Raw genomic sequence first — 17,304 nt, 5'->3', positions numbered from 1 at the left:
AACAGGTTTTAATTTACTCGCTAAACTTATGACCGCCATTAATAATTAAATTTGACATCACTTTCAGTTTTCCATCGTACTGAAGCGGAAGAATCCTTTTCGACTGTGGTGATTAGTTACCACTAAAATACGGCTCTCATTCGATAATCAATTATTTCAGCACACTTGTGTACATCCTTACAAATGACGGATAAGTGCATTAGCAACAACTGAACCCCTTTTCATAAGTGTCTAATTTTATCGTTTATCTCATGAATATTTTACCCGGAGTTGTCATGTCCATATATTTATGGTAATAATCCCGTGTTATATATTTTTTTTCACGGCAGCCTCCAGTCTTTTATTTTAAACTCTTAGAAACTTCAGGAGTTTTTTTAGGTGCAGTTTTTTTTATTTGCACGCTGGTTGTCCTCGGAGTTGTCCTCTCACGGGAGAAGATATCCATCAAGATAAACATTTTTCCCCGCTAAGGGCGTCTGATAGACAGTTTTCATGTCGGTATACTCATGATTATTCGATTTATCGTCACGAAATTGATCAGCCGTCGGTGTCACTCCATCATCCGATAATGCGTCCCTGGTCGGAAGGATATATCCATCGAGATCAAATTCTTTTTCATTGTCAGGTGTTTCATAAACGGTATTCATGTCCATGTATTTATGTGGTTCTCTTTGTTTTATGTATTGCGAGAGATTCAGATCTGCTTTATTTGTTTCACGACTTTTCCCACAAGTATACTGCTTAATAAACGACAATGTTTTATGTGCAACCCCATAATGACATACGAAGACGGCCACTGTTTTGTGGAAATATTAGTGAAAAGCAGATATTCACTTAGTTCGGACAAAGGCACGAAAGAGTCTTTTACCACATTAACTGTACACTGTGTCGTTTATTACGCAAAAGTGACATAAAAATAACGAATGGTTCTGACACGAGGTTTAATGAAAAACGAGAAATATAGATCCACAAACTTCAAAGAAATTTTAACAAACGATAAAGATTAAATGTTTTAAAGCTGCGGCGATCAAACACGAAAAGGCAATTCGACATGAAAATAAACTGGTGTATATAATGGGTGATTACAATATAAATTTATAAATGTATAGTCAACAATATGTAAATGAATTTTTGAATGTATTATATGCATCATCGTTCTTACCATTAATCGATAAACCCACACGTATAACAGAAACTAGCGCTACTCTTATAGATAATATTTTTACAAATAATTTATCTTCTAATATTTCATCGGGTATATTTTACACTGATGTGACCGACCATTTACCAGTATTTCAGATAACGGCTAACCAAAACCTTCATCATAATACAAATAATAATAATATTCATAGATATGTTATTAATAAAAAAAAAACATAAATTGTTTCATGCAAGATCTAGATAACACAGTCTGGGAAGATGTGTATATTTGTTCAAATGCCGTTATAGCTTATCAACACTTTTTGAAACAATTTCTGTCCAAATATGAGAAAAACTTCTTAGTAAAAAATATTTCTCTAAAAAAACATACAATTTGTAAAAAACCTTGGATGACAAATAAAGTGTTAAAGATGGTAAATAAAAAGAACATAATGTATAAATTATATTGTAAACATCCATCAAACAATAACAAGATGAGATATAAACAATTGTCGAAATAGTGTAACTAAATGTCTAAAAGAAGTCAAAAGATTACATTATTTCAATGAATTTAAAAAACATAAAGGTAATATGAAAAAAACTTGGGATGTTATTCGAGATATTCTCGGTAAATCTTTAAATAAAACACCTGCTAGCTTCTATGTAGATGGTCGTGCCATATATGATAGTAAAGATATTTCCGATATATTTAATAACTTTTTTATCAACATTGGTCCATCCATGTCAAGTACTATTCCAGTTGATAGTGACATATCTTATCAATCTTTTTTACCACCTCCCTGCGAAAAGTCATTATATTTTAAACCTGTTACTGAAAACGAATTAATCAATATTGTCAGCGGACTAAAGAAGAGTAAAAGCACAAGTATTGATAACATAAGTTCCATTTTTGTAAAGAAAGTTATATTTTACATAACCAAACCGTTACTTTATATCTTCAATCTTGCATTATCAACTGGAATAGTTCCTACAAATCTAAAAATTGCAAAGGTAATCCCAGTGTACAAAAGGGGGGATAACCGCAATATATTGAATTACAGACCAATTTCTATATTACCTTTTTTCTCAAAGGTATTGGAAAAAATTGTATTTACACGTGTTCATAGTTTCCTTAGTGATAATGTAATATTGAATTCATGCCAATATGGTTTTAGGAAAAATAGATCGACTGAAATGGCATTGATTGATTTGCATAATTATTTGATTTCATGTTTTGCAAAAAAATGTCACACTTTCGGAATATTTTTAGATTTAAGCAAAGCTTTTGACACAATTGATCATAATATAATGCTTTATAAGTTAAGAAATTATGGATTTCGCGGGCTTGTTTTAACTTGGTTTGAGAATTATTTAACAAATAGAAGGCAAGTGGTATATTTCAACGATGTTACTTCAAATAATTTACAAATTGTGTGTGGTGTACAACAGGGTTCAATCCTGGGTCCGTTGCTTTTTTTTACTCTATATTAATGATCTTTCCAATTGCTCATCTGTTCTTAAACTTGTAATTTTTGCTGATGATACCAACATTTTGATTAGTCATAATGATATTACGCAGTTACAAATTATGCGTAATACTGAACTACAAAATGTATCTACATGGTTCAATTTAAATAACCTATCTATTAATGTAGAAAAACCTGTATATATGTACTTCTATAATTTAAAAAGTAACAGAAACAATGCACATGATCTGGTAGTTAAAATCAACAAACTCGATATAAAACGAGTCATTTTTACCAATTTTTTAGGTATTGTAATTGATGAAGACTTATCTTGGAATAGCCAAATTCTTGCGGTAACTAATAAGACTTCAAAAGGTGTTGGTATCAATAGCAAACTACGTTATCTCTTACCCAAAGAAATTCTTATTCTGCTATATGATACATTAGTTTTGCCTTATCTTAGTTATGGAAATATTGTTTGGGGAATTACATATCCATCAAAGTTAGATAAACTTTTAAAATTACAAAAGAGAGTAGTTAGATGCTGTACTTTATCTGATTTCCATGCACACTCTAAACCTTTATTTCTCAAACTGAAAGTACTTGATATATATCAGCTTAATAAGTATTTAGTAGGATTAATGCTCTTTAGATATGTTTACATATCACTGCCTGAAAATCTGCAAGTGCTATTAACTTTTAACAATAAAATCCATAGCTATAACACTCGTCATAGAGAGAAATTTCATATATTCAAATGTACAACAAACTTTGGGTCCTTTTCTTTTAAACATATTGCACCTCTTGTCTGGAAAGCACTCCCTCAGGATGGTACATTCATATAGCTGTCACGTTGTTTCGTAGGTTGGTTTACTGGAATCCCCGATTATTATCACGTTCTTTAAAATACATACTACTAGGATGTAATGTCATAGCCCCTCTGGGCCGCCGGATCCTCTCTCACGTATTCACTGTCGCTACTCTAATTCCATCCTCCAAATTCATGATGTTGTCTATCCATCCTACAGGACACCTATCACCTCGACACTTCCCTTCAACTGCGCTTCCGATAGTTGATAATACAACAATCTCCCTTCTTCTTTTCTAGTGCCAATACTTTGCGATCTTTCTTTTCCTTGAATTGCCGAGATCCTTTCCTCATGTGGTACCGTTAAAATACATTTCCAAAATTAATTGTCCCTGTTTTCATCAGAGCGTCCATTTGATGCTGCTGTAATATTGTTCCGGAAAGATCCAGTCTCTAGCATAGCACTTGGAAGAAGATACCCATCGAGATCTGTGTTGGTTCCTGTTGCAGGACCTTGGTAAACAGTTTTGATATCCATGTACTCTTGTATCTCTTTTTGTGACGTGTCTTGCGGTAAAGGGACCTTCCCTTCACCTCTGGTACAAGCGATTTCCATGTTCGATTCCTTGTCATGATTTTCACGAGTTAGTTCATATGTTACTGTATCACCATCGTTCAATGAAGGCATTGTGTTTTGAAGGACGCATCCATCAAGAGCTATGTCCGTCCCCGTTTTCGGCTTTTGGTAAACCGTTTTCATTTCCATATAATCATTTTTCATATTTTCCTTTATGCCATGAAATAAAGACCCCGTTCCTGCTTTTTCATCAGAAGGTTTTGGCATGTCCATTTTGCAACCACCGTTTTTCTTATCTAATACCGACTTTCCATCGTTTAAAGGTATTTCCGTGTTCGGAAGGAGATATCCGTCTATGTCCAAGTCCTTATCAGTTTGAGGTGTATGGTAAATAGTTTTCATGTCCATGTACTTATGCATCTCTTTTTGTGACGTGTCTTCCGGTAAGGAGACCTTTCCTTCACCTCCGGTACAAGCGATTTCGGGGTTCGATTCCTTTTCGTTATTGTCACGAGTTAGTTCATATGTTACTGTATCATCATCTTTCAACGAAGGCATTGCGTTTGGAAGGACGTATCCATTAGGATCTATGTCCGTCCCCGTTTTCGGCTTTTGGTAAACCGTTTTCATTTCCATGTAATCGTTTTTCATATTTTCCTTCATGCCTTGAGATAATGACCCCGTTCCTGCTTTTTCATCAGAAGGTTTTCTCTTATCTGATACCGACTTTCTATCGTTTAAAGGTTTTTCTGTGTTCGGAAGGAGATAACCGTCTATGTCCAGGTCCTTATCAGTTTGAGGTGTTTGGTAAACAGTTTTCATGTCCGCATACTCGTGGTCCTCTTCTAAATCACCATCATGATTATCTTTTATTTTTTGTATATTTGATTCATAATGGTGACCAAAAACATCACTTTTCCGCCTTTCAGGTAATTTAGGGGCAATGTTCAATGCTTGGTAACCAGTAACATGTGACAGAGCGTGCATTGATGACATATTCGTTACGTCCATATATATTTCAGTATCTAAATTCCTAGCAGCCATTCTCTTTTTAAACCTATGAATACAGTATCCAAGTGATGCGATCAGAATGCAGCTTAATAATAAAATACACAGTCCAATTAAAATTATCATTCTGAAATCAACTAGTAGAATTGGGAATGCAGTTGATTTTAAATTTCCAATTTTACTCGTGTAAACCGGATGTCGCGGTGTGCTGAAGTTTTGTCCTTGCATTTTTGGTGGAACTGTCGCAGTTTCATGTCCAATTTGCAAGAGCTTGGTTGTGTACGCAGAAGGTATTTCATCAGAGTTAATCAAGTCCGAGTAATTCGTCAAACCTAGAAAGATGAAGAAACCAAATTTGTACCGATAAATATTCATGGAATGAAAAGAATGTAGGGATTGCAAAAAAAAAATGAATAAAAAAACAGGTCTTTCCCAAACATTGCATACAATTGATTCGTAAAAAGGGAACCTACATTTTTTCTCAAAGCCTTTGGCAGTATTTATTTTATTTGAAATTCTTTTGTTCTAACATTTAACTTTTAAGATGTCTATTTTACTGTCTTAAGTTTTCCTAAAATTCCATGCTTGAATTTTTTTCCTAATATCGAGTGACGGACTAAAATGGCAAGATATATTAGGGAAGTTGTGTTTTGAATGCATAATGACGTTACCCGGGTGTTCGATTACCGTGATTAAAAAATATAATTTAGGCCTCTTCTTTTCGTTGTAGACGATCTGTATCCAGTTGTTTTTGCTTTTTTTTTTTTTAATGACGGATTCATGGTATTACCTCCATGTCTACATATGACACTGGCATCCTCTTTGTGTATACAATTATGAACACCTATCCCCTTATGCTTGCAGTCTTTGAGGTTGGTTTCTGTTCCATTGCACTGAACACCATCCAGAAAGATATCACCAGAACCCTGACCAAATCTTGCTTGGGGTAGAGCAGCTAAAGCCCCATCAAATCCTAACTGTCGACACACAACTTTAGCGTCGTTCAGGTCCCATGAATCGTCGCAAACAGTTCCCCAAGACCCTTCGTGTAGTATCTCAACTCTTCCTTCATATCCATCGGCTCCATTATCAAGTTGAACTAAAATGTATAGCAAACAAATACAGGGTGGGTTACGGTGATATTGACCCTATCAAAGAGAATTATAAATATTTAGCGATTATCAACGCAATTACAAACGAATTCTTTCATAGAACAGTATTTTGGAAATCCTTGGTGGAAATTGACGAACACTTCTAATGAATATTCGCTAGTGAGCATTTTGACCACAGCTTGATATTTCGACAAATTTGTAAGTAAAAAAATAATGACGGATTTGTATTGCAATTTTAGGTTATCCCCTTTAAATAAAATGTTAACAAGATCTCACATCGCAATTATAAAAGAAAAAGATTAATCTACAGGAACACTTGTAGACATTTGTAGAACATAAATAATTCTGACAGTTTTATGAATATGAAATTCTCTAATTCATTGGCACCGGAAAGGTATGGACAGTATCAAATCAAGAAGCATATGCCTATCCAGCCAGGATAGAAAATGTTGACGATCAGAATTTCCTTATTCTATCATGATTTGAAAAGCTTACCTCCCACGGAGCAAGAGGCGCCAGCATCACTACCATGACTACAATGAGAACTTCCTACACCTGCGTGAAAACAAGCTGCCAAGTGATCTTCTGTTCCCTTACAACGAACATATGTCAGAAGACTTTGGCCAGGTCCTTGACCAAACCTTGCAGAAATAGGTGCAGCCAATGCGTCGTTAAACCCTAGCATTCTGCAAACCACCCTCGCGTCTTTTAGATCCCACCAGTCATCACAGATAGTTCCCCAGGATCCATCGTGCAGTACCTCTACTCTTCCTTCAGCATCGTTAGATCCATCGACAAGACGAACTTGAAATGGATCTAGAGGGTCCAGATGAAGTGTATTTTATCATTGACAAAAGTGTGTACAAACAATTTATTCAGTTGCCATTAAATTTATTTTAAACAAATTACTGACACCCTCTACAAAAAATAATAGCAGGATGTATGACAAAGATTAATATTCGTAAAAGGTAGTCCATGCATGAAACATTAATAGTCAACACAAACATTTGTGCATAAGGTTTACATATTTATAAGCACAAGTCACTGAAGTGTTACCAATCGACAAAAATGCCAAACGAACCATTTTGTTCGATTTTATATTATGTTTAAACTATTTAACTGAGCCTAACCGTAGGAATCATGCTTATGACCAATGGAAGGTATTTTTTTTATATCTAAGATACCTTCCCGTAACTCCATTTTGGCTGACGACTAGTATAAATGAACACTAACAATTTAAAATACACAACGTACCTTCTATAAAACAAATGACACCAGCATCACTATCATGTTCACAGTTGTTGACTCCAAACCCTCGATGGTAGCACTCAGCAAGGGTGTCTTCTGTGCCCTTGCATCCAACGTCATCAAACAAGATTTTACCGCTTCCGGCACCAAACGTAGCACTACCAGGTGCGGCTAAAGCTCCGTCAAATCCAAGCATTTTACAAACTACTCTTGCGTCTCTTAGATCCCAGCTATCATCGCAAATAGTTCCCCAGCTTCCCTTATACAAAACCTTCACCCTGCCCTCTGAATCGGTGGTTCCATTGGTAAGACGAACTTGAAATGGTTCTGTTGTGTTTACTGAATGGTAAGGATAAAAAGCAGATTAGGTCTATCAGGTAAAATGTACATACTCTTGCAAGAAATGTAATCTTGTGCCCCTCTTTAAAAAACACACTAAAGTACATGGATTGGTTAACAGCATTTTACCTGATCAGAAATATCTGTAGAAGAGCAATCTCTTGACCATGAAAACAAGATTATAGGTGAGACGTCGGATTAAGCAAGCTTTCTTGTAATTCTTGTAAGTCAATTAACATCAATGATCGACCAAAGGAATAGCAAAATATACCTGCATGGGTATATGCAAGCGAATAAGTTAGAATTATTTACTCAAATACCTAACAACAAAAAAAATAAAAATGAAACAACCTACCTCCTGAATAACAAACAGCGCCTGCATCATTTGTATAACTGCATGAGAAACGTTGAATCTCTGTATGAGCGCAGTCTGCAAGGTTTTCTTCTGTTCCATCGCAACCGACATTAAATAGAAGAATACGACCAGAGCCTTGACCAAACCTAGCAGACCCCTGTGCTTCCAAGGCCCCATCGAATCCAATCATTCTGCAAACCACCCTCGCGTCTCTCACATCCCAGCCTAAATTACAGATAGTTCCCCTGGATCCTTCATGCGTGACCTCTACTCTTCCTTCAGCATTGTTAGACCCTCCAATCAGACGAACTTGAAATGGCTGGGGATGGGCTGAGGAGAAAAGTATTTTTATACTAGTTGACCTTTTTTCAAATTTTGCGAATGTTTATGAAAAATCCCTGATCATTTGCCTGAATTACTAATACAAATGAATTATTTTGTAAAAGAGAAACCTACCTCCAGAATAACAAATGATGCCTGCATCCCTGACATGACCGCATGAAGTATAATCTCCAACTCCTCGATGAGCACAGTCTGCCAGGTTGCCCTCTGTTCCCTCACAGTTGACATCCTTTAGCAGAATACGACCAGAGTCCTGACCAAACCTAGCAGATCTCGGTGCTTCCAAGGCTCCATCAAACCCCAGCATTCTACAAACCACCCTCGCGTCTCTCAGATCCCAGCCTAAATGACAGATAGTTCCCCAGGATCCTTCATGCATAACCTTTACTCTGCCTTCAGCATCGTTAGACCCAGCAATCAGACGAACTTGAAATGGCTGAGGATGGGCTGAGGAGAAAAGTATTTTTTATACTAGTTTACCTTTTTTCAAATGTTGCGAATGTTTATGAAATATACCCGATCTTTTGCCTGGATAACTAATGATAATGAATTCAGGTGTAAAATGCTAACGATTCGATGTTTTCTCTATGCACCGTTAGGGTGAAATGAACACAAATACAGTTGTCATTCTTCTCTATCATTTTATTGGAAATAAATCAGTAATAATCCAGAGGGAAACTATGCAGCTACTCCGATGTCATTTCACCGGATATCTGGTCGAAATTAAAATTGCGTATATCAGCCGTAAGAGGGTTTTCCCCTCTATTGTCGTAAATAGTATGAAAAGCACTCGACTTGAATTTTAAACAAAAAGTCCTTAATATCCAATTCTGAGTTTTGGAATTCCTGCTCCATTTAGTCTTCATATATCGACTCGGGACTTTCATTCTATAGAATATGGACCAGAGAAACCTACCTCCAGAATAACAAATGACGCCTGCATCCCTGGCATGACTGCATGAAGTATAATCTCCAACTCCCCCATGAGCGCAGTCTGCCAGGTTGTCTTCTGTTCCCTCACAGTTGACATTCTTTAGAAGAATACGACCAGAGCCCTGATCAAACCTAGCAGATCTCGGTGCTTCCAAGGCTCCATCAAACCCCAGCATTCTACAAACCACCCTCGCGTCTCTCAGATCCCAGCCTAAATGACAGATAGTTCCCCAGGATCCATCGTGTGTGACCTCTACTCTTCCTTCAGCATCGTTAGACCCTCCAATCAGACGAACTTGAAATGGCTGAGGATGTGCTGGGGAGAAAATTATTTTTATACGAGTTTACCTTTTTATAATTTTGCGAATGTTTGCGAAATAAACCTAATCTTTTGCCTGGATAACTAATGAAAGTGAATTAATGGGTGAAATGCCAACAATTCGGTGTTTTCTCTTTGTACCGTTGGGGTGAAACGAACACAATACAGTTGTCATTCTTCTCTATTATTTCATTGGAAATAAATCGGTAATTATCCAGCGGGAAACTACGCAGCTACTTCGATGTCATTTCACTGGATATCTGGTCGAAATTAAAATTGCGTATATCAGCCGTAAGAGGGTTTTCCCCCTCCATTGTCGTAAATAGTATGAAAAGCACTCGACTTGACTATTTTTAAAAAGTCCTTCATATCCAATTCTGTGTTTTGGAATTCCTGCTCCATTTAGTCTTCATAGATCGACTCAGGACTTTCATTCTATAGAATATGGACCAGAGAAACCTACCTCCAGAATAACAAATGACGCCTGCATCCTTGGCATGACTGCATGAAGTATAATCTCCAACTCCTCGGTGAGCACAGTCTGCCAGGTTGTCTTCTGTTCCCTCACAAATGACATCCGTTAGCAGAATACGACCAGAGCCCTGACCAAACCTAGCAGATCTCGGTGCTTCCAAGGCTCCATCAAACCCCAGCATTCTGCAAACTACTCTTGCGTCTCTTAGATCCCAACTGTCATCACATATAGTTCCCAATAATCCATCGTACAATACTTCTACTCTGCCTTCAGCTTCATTTGATCCACCAATCAGATGAACATCAAATGGGGTTGGATTGGCTACACGTAAATAGGAAAGACGTATGGGATAGCATTTTGGCTAATGTTATATTAGCTTTGAATATAATTGTAAAAGAAATTTGAAGAAAGATTATTTGTATTAAGAAATCCTATCATCAACACATTAAACTGATAATACTGAGGTATACGAAAATGTTTTGAATAATTTTAATGATCCACCAAAACATTTTCGGCTTAAAATCATTTGTGCTGAAGAAAAAAGAATATTAAAGAAATTGTATGGCAAGCCGTTTTAACATATATTCCTATTTCTTGATGTCAAGAATTAAATTCTTCATATAAAGAAATGAATTCTTGATATCAAGAATTACCATTGCTTTACAACAGAAAATCATATCTTGATATCATATTCGAAATCAGAATGAATTTCTGCACAACTCTTGCGTTCGAAATCAGAATGAATTTTTACACAACTCTTGCGCTCGAAATAAATTGTGAATTCGTGCAATACTTTTGCGCTCGATATCCAAATAATTCTCGCAATAGTCTTGCGTTAAGATATCAAGAATTGAATTCTTGATATAAAAAAAAAAAATTCTTGTAATCAAGAAATGAATTCTTGATATTAAGAAAGATGAATAAATGTTAAAAGGGCTTGCCATAAAAATACGTCTGGTTATAGAATTACGGAATATGGTGTGGTTGCATTTGATGGTAATTAAAAATAGACCTATAAAACTAGAAAAATCTCTTCCTTTTTTTTTTCTTCTCTTTTGTTCGGGGGGGGGGTAAATTTCAAGTTGTTGTTGATTGTTTAGACCATTTGCACATCAAATGCGAAGGATTATTCAGTTTTAAGTCACTTAGCTCTTGAGATTTTTGATATTCATTCATTAAGCATGCAAACAATTCACAGCACGTTTAGTTGAACAAAACTTTGTTATACGAGAGAAGAAAATGTACCTCCTGTGTAGCAAATGGCTCCTGCGTCACTTGTATGGCTGCATGAGTTTAGGTCAATCTCTGCATGAGCACAGTCAGCTAAGTTGTCTTCATTTCCGTCACAATTGACATCATTTAGTAGAATACGACCAGAGCCTTGACCAAACCGTGAAGATCTCGGTGCGTCTAAGGCTCCATCAAACCCCAGCATTCTACAAACCACCCTCGCGTCTCTCAGATCCCACCATGAATCACAGATAGTTCCCCAGGATCCATCGTACAGTACCTCTACTCTGCCTTCAGTATCATTCGATCCATTGGCAAGACGAATTTGAAATGGATTCGGATGGGCTACAAGACAACAATTGCGTGATAGTTGTTTCATTAACGGCGAATACAAACTTTTTGGCAGCTCAGCATTGAACTAGCTATTCTTCGGTTGCCATTGATTCTTTGCTCAAAATCTATAACTAGCATTTTACAGTATGCTGAAGTTACTGGGATATCAGGTTACTTAAAAGCTGCGAAACACGTGATTGGTGGGACTCCGCTCATCCCCTGACAACGGATGATCAAAGGGCACCTGCCATCAGAAACGATCTGACGCACTCTTTGGATTTGTTTTTTTTCTTCATCAGATCTGGCTTACGTTTATGTATACCACGCACACGCAGGGCGAGATTCAGATTTTTACCCAGTGTTATACACGTTTTCAATAGTTCTATACCATGTCAGTCAAAAGAAAGTTTACACCTAGAAAATTGCTAATTATTTTAAAAATCATCTATGTACAGTAAATTATTATACATCGTATGAAAGAGTGTTTTATCCCAAACCATTTAGTACCATTGTTGTGTGGTATGTGTTCACGCTTGGATGAACATGATATTTGGATGTATGATGGGCAAGAGCAAGTAGAGGCATATAAATAATAAAGTAAACTTTCTTTGGTTGTGTTCTTTTGCAAATAAAAAAAAACTCGTGTAGAATACTAATGGACAAGATAACATTAAAGGTGTCTGTTGGCTCATTGAACGACCAACGTAAATGATGAGTTTTGGTAGGGTATTCTAAAGTTGAGCCCGTCATTTTCTCGAAGTCGCGAGGAGGGGCTTCCATTGTTTATTCAATCTGGTCGTCGATATGATTTGGAGTATCTTTCTCTTGGTTTTCAGGGCTACTGTCACAAAAACTGAGTAAACCTGGAAATAGCTTCCGGACGCTTACATACGTTCAATGCGCATGCATCATACGTTTACCGCCCCCGCGCTATCGTACACGGGAATTATGTAAGTCCCGGAAGTGGCTCGAAATTACGTCCGAGAGGCTACATCCTGGCAAATATTGGCGATAGCGAGAATTATAAAATCGGAAAAGGCAAAAGTAATCGATCTTTGAAAAGTATAAAATCACTTTATGTTAAGCAGTCAGTATCGTTATTTACGTTTAAATGTCATTTGTAAAAAAAAAAATACAATACAGTTTTTTTTTTAAACTGCAAACATCTCATTTGAATTGAATAAACTATTTCAAATCATAGCTATGCCTTTATATATATCAGTGTTGTAGTGCATTGACCGTAAGTCACCTTCAGGCCCGTTTTTAATCTCATTGCCTTTGTTTTTTGCCTTGAGGATCCAAAGCGCTGTTATTTTTTTTCATTGCATTAATAATCTTAACATTTTCTCAAGTAATTTGTTTAAGTATTTAGCACTTTGCTATGTAAGCAATACCAATTTTACATGTAGGTGAACATAATAGATCAAGAACCCCCCCCCCCCCCCCCCTGCTACCACACAATGTCCTTCCCGTTACAGAAGAAGTGTTCTGACGTAAAATCTGCCCTTTTTGTGACCCTCGTTTGTCCTCATTCATGTCAAAACAGATGCCTTTTTTTGATAGATATATAGGTCTACATCTGTGTTTGCTTTCTTCACTGCTGATCACCCCCTTCCCCAACATGCCTAAGTACAAGTCAAATCTTGCTTTTATGAATGATATTTAATGTCTCCCCTGACAAAAACTCGTCCCATCGAAGTGATCACATTTCGTTCCAACCATATAACATAATGCCCTTCTGGAGCTAAAATTGACGCGGGCGGCATTTGAAGGGGACATTTTAAAAAAAAAGCAAAATAGAGGGCGCGAAAAAATACGTCATATGCGCCCCCAATACGCAAGGTAAACTGCATTAGGATTAAGATAATAAAAGCAACAGTTGTCTAAAGCTCATTCGCAGTGAACCCTGGCAAAAGGTAACTTTAGGATGTCGTTATTTTAACCCCGCTATATAAAATAACTTATAAACAGCTCTTCAAAGGGACGATGCAGATTAAAAAAGAAGAACAAAGAGAATGCCATCGTCATTCCTACGCTCCTTAAAATAAGCCTTTGAGTTGCTCCGGCCTGATTTTGATACTGCGCCCCCCCCCCCCCCCCCCCCCCCAAAAAAACAAAAAAACAAAACAAAAATAGGATAATATACATATATTTTAAAATTACACTTGCAAAATGTTTCAATATCTGAAGGAAATCTTAAAGGTAAAGACCAGTATTGAAAATGCCCGAATTTCAAAAAAAAATGAAATGGAAGCTCTAATTACCAATCATGTAAAAGAATATGTTTTGACTAATACATGATTATAACAATTTGCCGGGAAACCGCCTACTAATTCATATATTTGGTAAATTTGTTTCTCTCATGGTATGTGAGAGATATAGGGTAGTCCCATATACATCTTTCTGTGTATAGTGCTTGTAACTTTACGAAGAATTGGCCAAATTTCTTATCATTTTGATGATTCCAGAACCTTGCAGATGCTAGATGCTAGATGATCAACCTTTTCTGATCGATTCCACAACGTTTCTTTCACAATGCAATCGCATGACTATAACTGGTCTTTACCTTTAACTTTGGAATGTCTTTCTAGTTTGCTCCCTTAAGGATATTTTTTGCCACCTGTTAAAATAATGCAGATATAAGTCTGAGTGGAGGGGGGGCGGTGAATACAATTTGTTTTACACAATTCCATAATCCCCAGCTACTACACTGGTTGCTGTGCTACCTTGCATGAGACCTAGTATTCAATACCCTGGCATACCAAGTAAGAAACCTTAAATTGTACATTGGGTCTAACAGCAAATTTAAAGAAGAAAGGGGCATTGATGGTTTAAAAGTAGTGATGTATCTCCTAATAATACTAAAATACAGTGCAAAGCAGATTTACGCTTTTCCTACATGATTTATTAACCAAATTTGGATGCAAGCTCCAAATCAAGCTTTGCTAAAGAGCGCTTCAAGTCCCTCTTTATCAATAAGCTCGATTTGCTTGAGCACCAGCTTTTTACATGTATGTCCAGGAAATCGACAACATACACATATATATATAGATATATGTGTAGTAGGTTGTGAAAAGCAGGTTTAATATGAAACTTAAAATGTGTAACACTTTTCCACAAATAGAGAGAAAACATACTTCCTGAGTAGCAAATGGCTCCTGCATCCTTTGTATGACTGCATGGGTTAAGTCCAATTCCTGCATGAGCACATTCTGCTAGGTTGTCTTCAGATCCCTCACAGCTGACATAATTTAGTAGAATACGACCAGAGCCCTGACCAAAACTAGCAGTTGTCGGTGCGTCCAAGGCTCCATTAAACCCCATCATTCTGCAAACTACCCTCGCGTCTCTCAATTCCCAGCTGTTGTCACAGATAGTTCCCCAGGATCCATCGTTCAGTACCTCTACTCTTCCTTCAGCATCGTTAGACCCACCGACAAGACAAACTTGAAATGGATTCGGATGGGCTAAAAATGAATTTTAAGAAACGTAATTCGTTTGTAATAGTGTAAGGATACAATATTTACACACAGCTTTGGCTACTTTTGTGGAAATGATTATACATGGATTGCGAAAATGTACATTTTTTAGTATCATTATTCACGTTTCGATATCATCCATTTAGAACAATAAACACAATGCAGCTTTTTTCATAACTACAAACATCTCCTATGAAATTGAATAAACCATGTCAAATCATAGGTTTGCCTCTATTTACCAATGTTGTAATGCATTGGCTTTAAGGCGCCTTTTTTTCCTTTGAGGGTTCAAATCGTCATCATTTTTTTCTAGTAATCTCAAAGCGATTTCAAGGCATTTTTAATCTTACTCTTTTCGTAAGTAATTTTTTTAAAGTAGTTTGGTTGCTTTGTCCGATAACAATTTTTTATGAAAGCAAAACCAATTCTTCATGTAGGTGAACATAATAGATCGAGAAAATGCCCCTCCTGCTACAAATCCTAAGAGAACAACAATGTCCCTCCTGTGGCAGAAGCAGTGCCCCGATTAAAAGTTACCCCTTGTGCGTGGCCCTCTTCAAAATCATTCATGAAACGTAAGAAAAATCACTAAAGGCTTGTTCAGAAATGGCGTGTAAATGAATGGCAACTGTGCGCACCAAAGGACGCACCTTACGTCATATATATATATATATATATATATTTAAAGCCGAGGTTTTGCCGCGCGTTGTCTGACCGAGCATTTACTGTCAGTAACTGATGAAAAAGTGTATGAACTTAAATATACATATATTATTATGAGTACGGAAACTTAAAAGCAATATGACTGCATGTTAGCCAGCATTCAATGAATGCCTAGACAAATTGTAAAAGTCAAACGCAGTCATAGAATGTGATAAAACCTTTTCCTTAGATTTTAGTAATTGATTTTGTAGCAATGATAGGAAAAAAAGTAAGTGTATGATCATACAAGCTCAAGATAATCTGTGTTTTGTATTGCGATGTTAACAGTATGCCATTTAAAATGACGACTAGTCGATTCCTCATGTCCAAAAGAGTTCATACCTCCTAAGTAACACACGGTACTCGCATCCCTGTGATGACCACAAGAAGAGTCAAGCCACACACTGTGACAGTCTAACAGGCTGTCTTCTGTTCCCCAGCAGTTGACACCAAGAATATCACCAGAACCTTGACCAAACCTAGCCGATCGTGGCGCGTCCAGGGCACCGTCGAACCACAGCATTCTACATATTACCCTTGCGGTTAACAGATTCCAGTAGTAACCACCACAAACGGTCATCCACGATCCACCGTACAAGACCTCCACTCTTCCTTAAGCATTGTTGGAGCAATTTATAAGACGTATATCTAGGTAGAATATTGTCGATGAGTTTCCGAAAAACTCCATTTAATTGTAAATTATCCAAAGTGGTTTATTGTGACGCAGAACGAAAGTAAGAATTAACCTTTTTCTGAAACGGATCCGTTGCCCCTCGTTTTCATTAGAAAATATGATAACAAAAGAATCAGGTCATTTAGATCGTAAAACTGTGATAGCTAACGAGCGCGTTGCTGGACATTTTTTGGAGGGGGGGGGGGGGGGGGGGCAGCGGTTAAAATAGCTTCCAGACTGCTGACATTTGTCAAACAAGCTTGGAGTTTCTCTGTTTATATGTTTCCTGTTATAACTATGTGTATGAATTATTCGTGGAAAAGGCAGAAAATTAAAGATATAGGTTGGTAGGGTTTTAGAGAAGTCGGACCAAGCCAAGGTCATTCATAATATTGCGAATCTATTCATTTTGTGTGGTAACATGGAGCTTCCGACAATATATCATGTCATGATACCCTAACGACTGGTTGAAGGTGACTAGACACTAGACCTTTCATCACGAGATCCGAGTCACAATTTATATTGAGTTGTACTCTTTGATAGATTATCGTATTAATGTATACACGTTGAACAGAACCCAATTCAGAAGTCACGCATGCGTGCGCGCGCACTTAGTATATTTCAGACCAGGCTTTCGTAACCAAACAAAATTTGGCCAATGGTTCGAAATTGGCCAAAATTACTCAATGACATTTCAATGAATTGTTCATGTCGTTCATGGATGGAATTTGAATATTCATTCTCTCGCAAGTGCGGAAAAAGCAA

At 36.9% G+C, this 17,304-nt stretch overlaps 1 protein-coding gene across 1 annotated transcript in view; it reads right to left on the bottom strand.

Moving 5' to 3' along the window:
* Window positions 1-16,389, bottom strand: part of LOC576096 (deleted in malignant brain tumors 1 protein-like) — a 32,950-nt gene extending 16,561 nt beyond the window's left edge. The window contains exons 1-9 of the mRNA XM_030995736.1: window positions 16,272-16,389; window positions 14,823-15,152; window positions 10,111-10,443; window positions 9,312-9,644; window positions 8,510-8,842; window positions 8,105-8,437; window positions 7,366-7,698; window positions 6,592-6,927; window positions 5,844-6,098 (exon numbers count right to left, since the gene is read on the bottom strand). Coding sequence (XP_030851596.1) covers window positions 5,844-6,098; window positions 6,592-6,927; window positions 7,366-7,698; window positions 8,105-8,437; window positions 8,510-8,842; window positions 9,312-9,644; window positions 10,111-10,443; window positions 14,823-15,152; window positions 16,272-16,389 — 2,704 coding nt within the window. The remainder of the gene's footprint in view (window positions 1-5,843; window positions 6,099-6,591; window positions 6,928-7,365; window positions 7,699-8,104; window positions 8,438-8,509; window positions 8,843-9,311; window positions 9,645-10,110; window positions 10,444-14,822; window positions 15,153-16,271) is intronic.
* Window positions 16,390-17,304: the final 915 nt, after the last annotated feature.

The sequence above is a fragment of the Strongylocentrotus purpuratus genome, unplaced genomic scaffold (genome assembly GCF_000002235.5).
Source record: "Strongylocentrotus purpuratus isolate Spur 01 unplaced genomic scaffold, Spur_5.0 spur5_scaffold_3, whole genome shotgun sequence".
Classification (NCBI taxonomy): domain Eukaryota; kingdom Metazoa; phylum Echinodermata; class Echinoidea; order Camarodonta; family Strongylocentrotidae; genus Strongylocentrotus; species Strongylocentrotus purpuratus.
The sequence above is the reverse complement of the archived record's forward strand: the minus strand, read 5'-3'. Positions and strand labels throughout refer to the sequence as shown.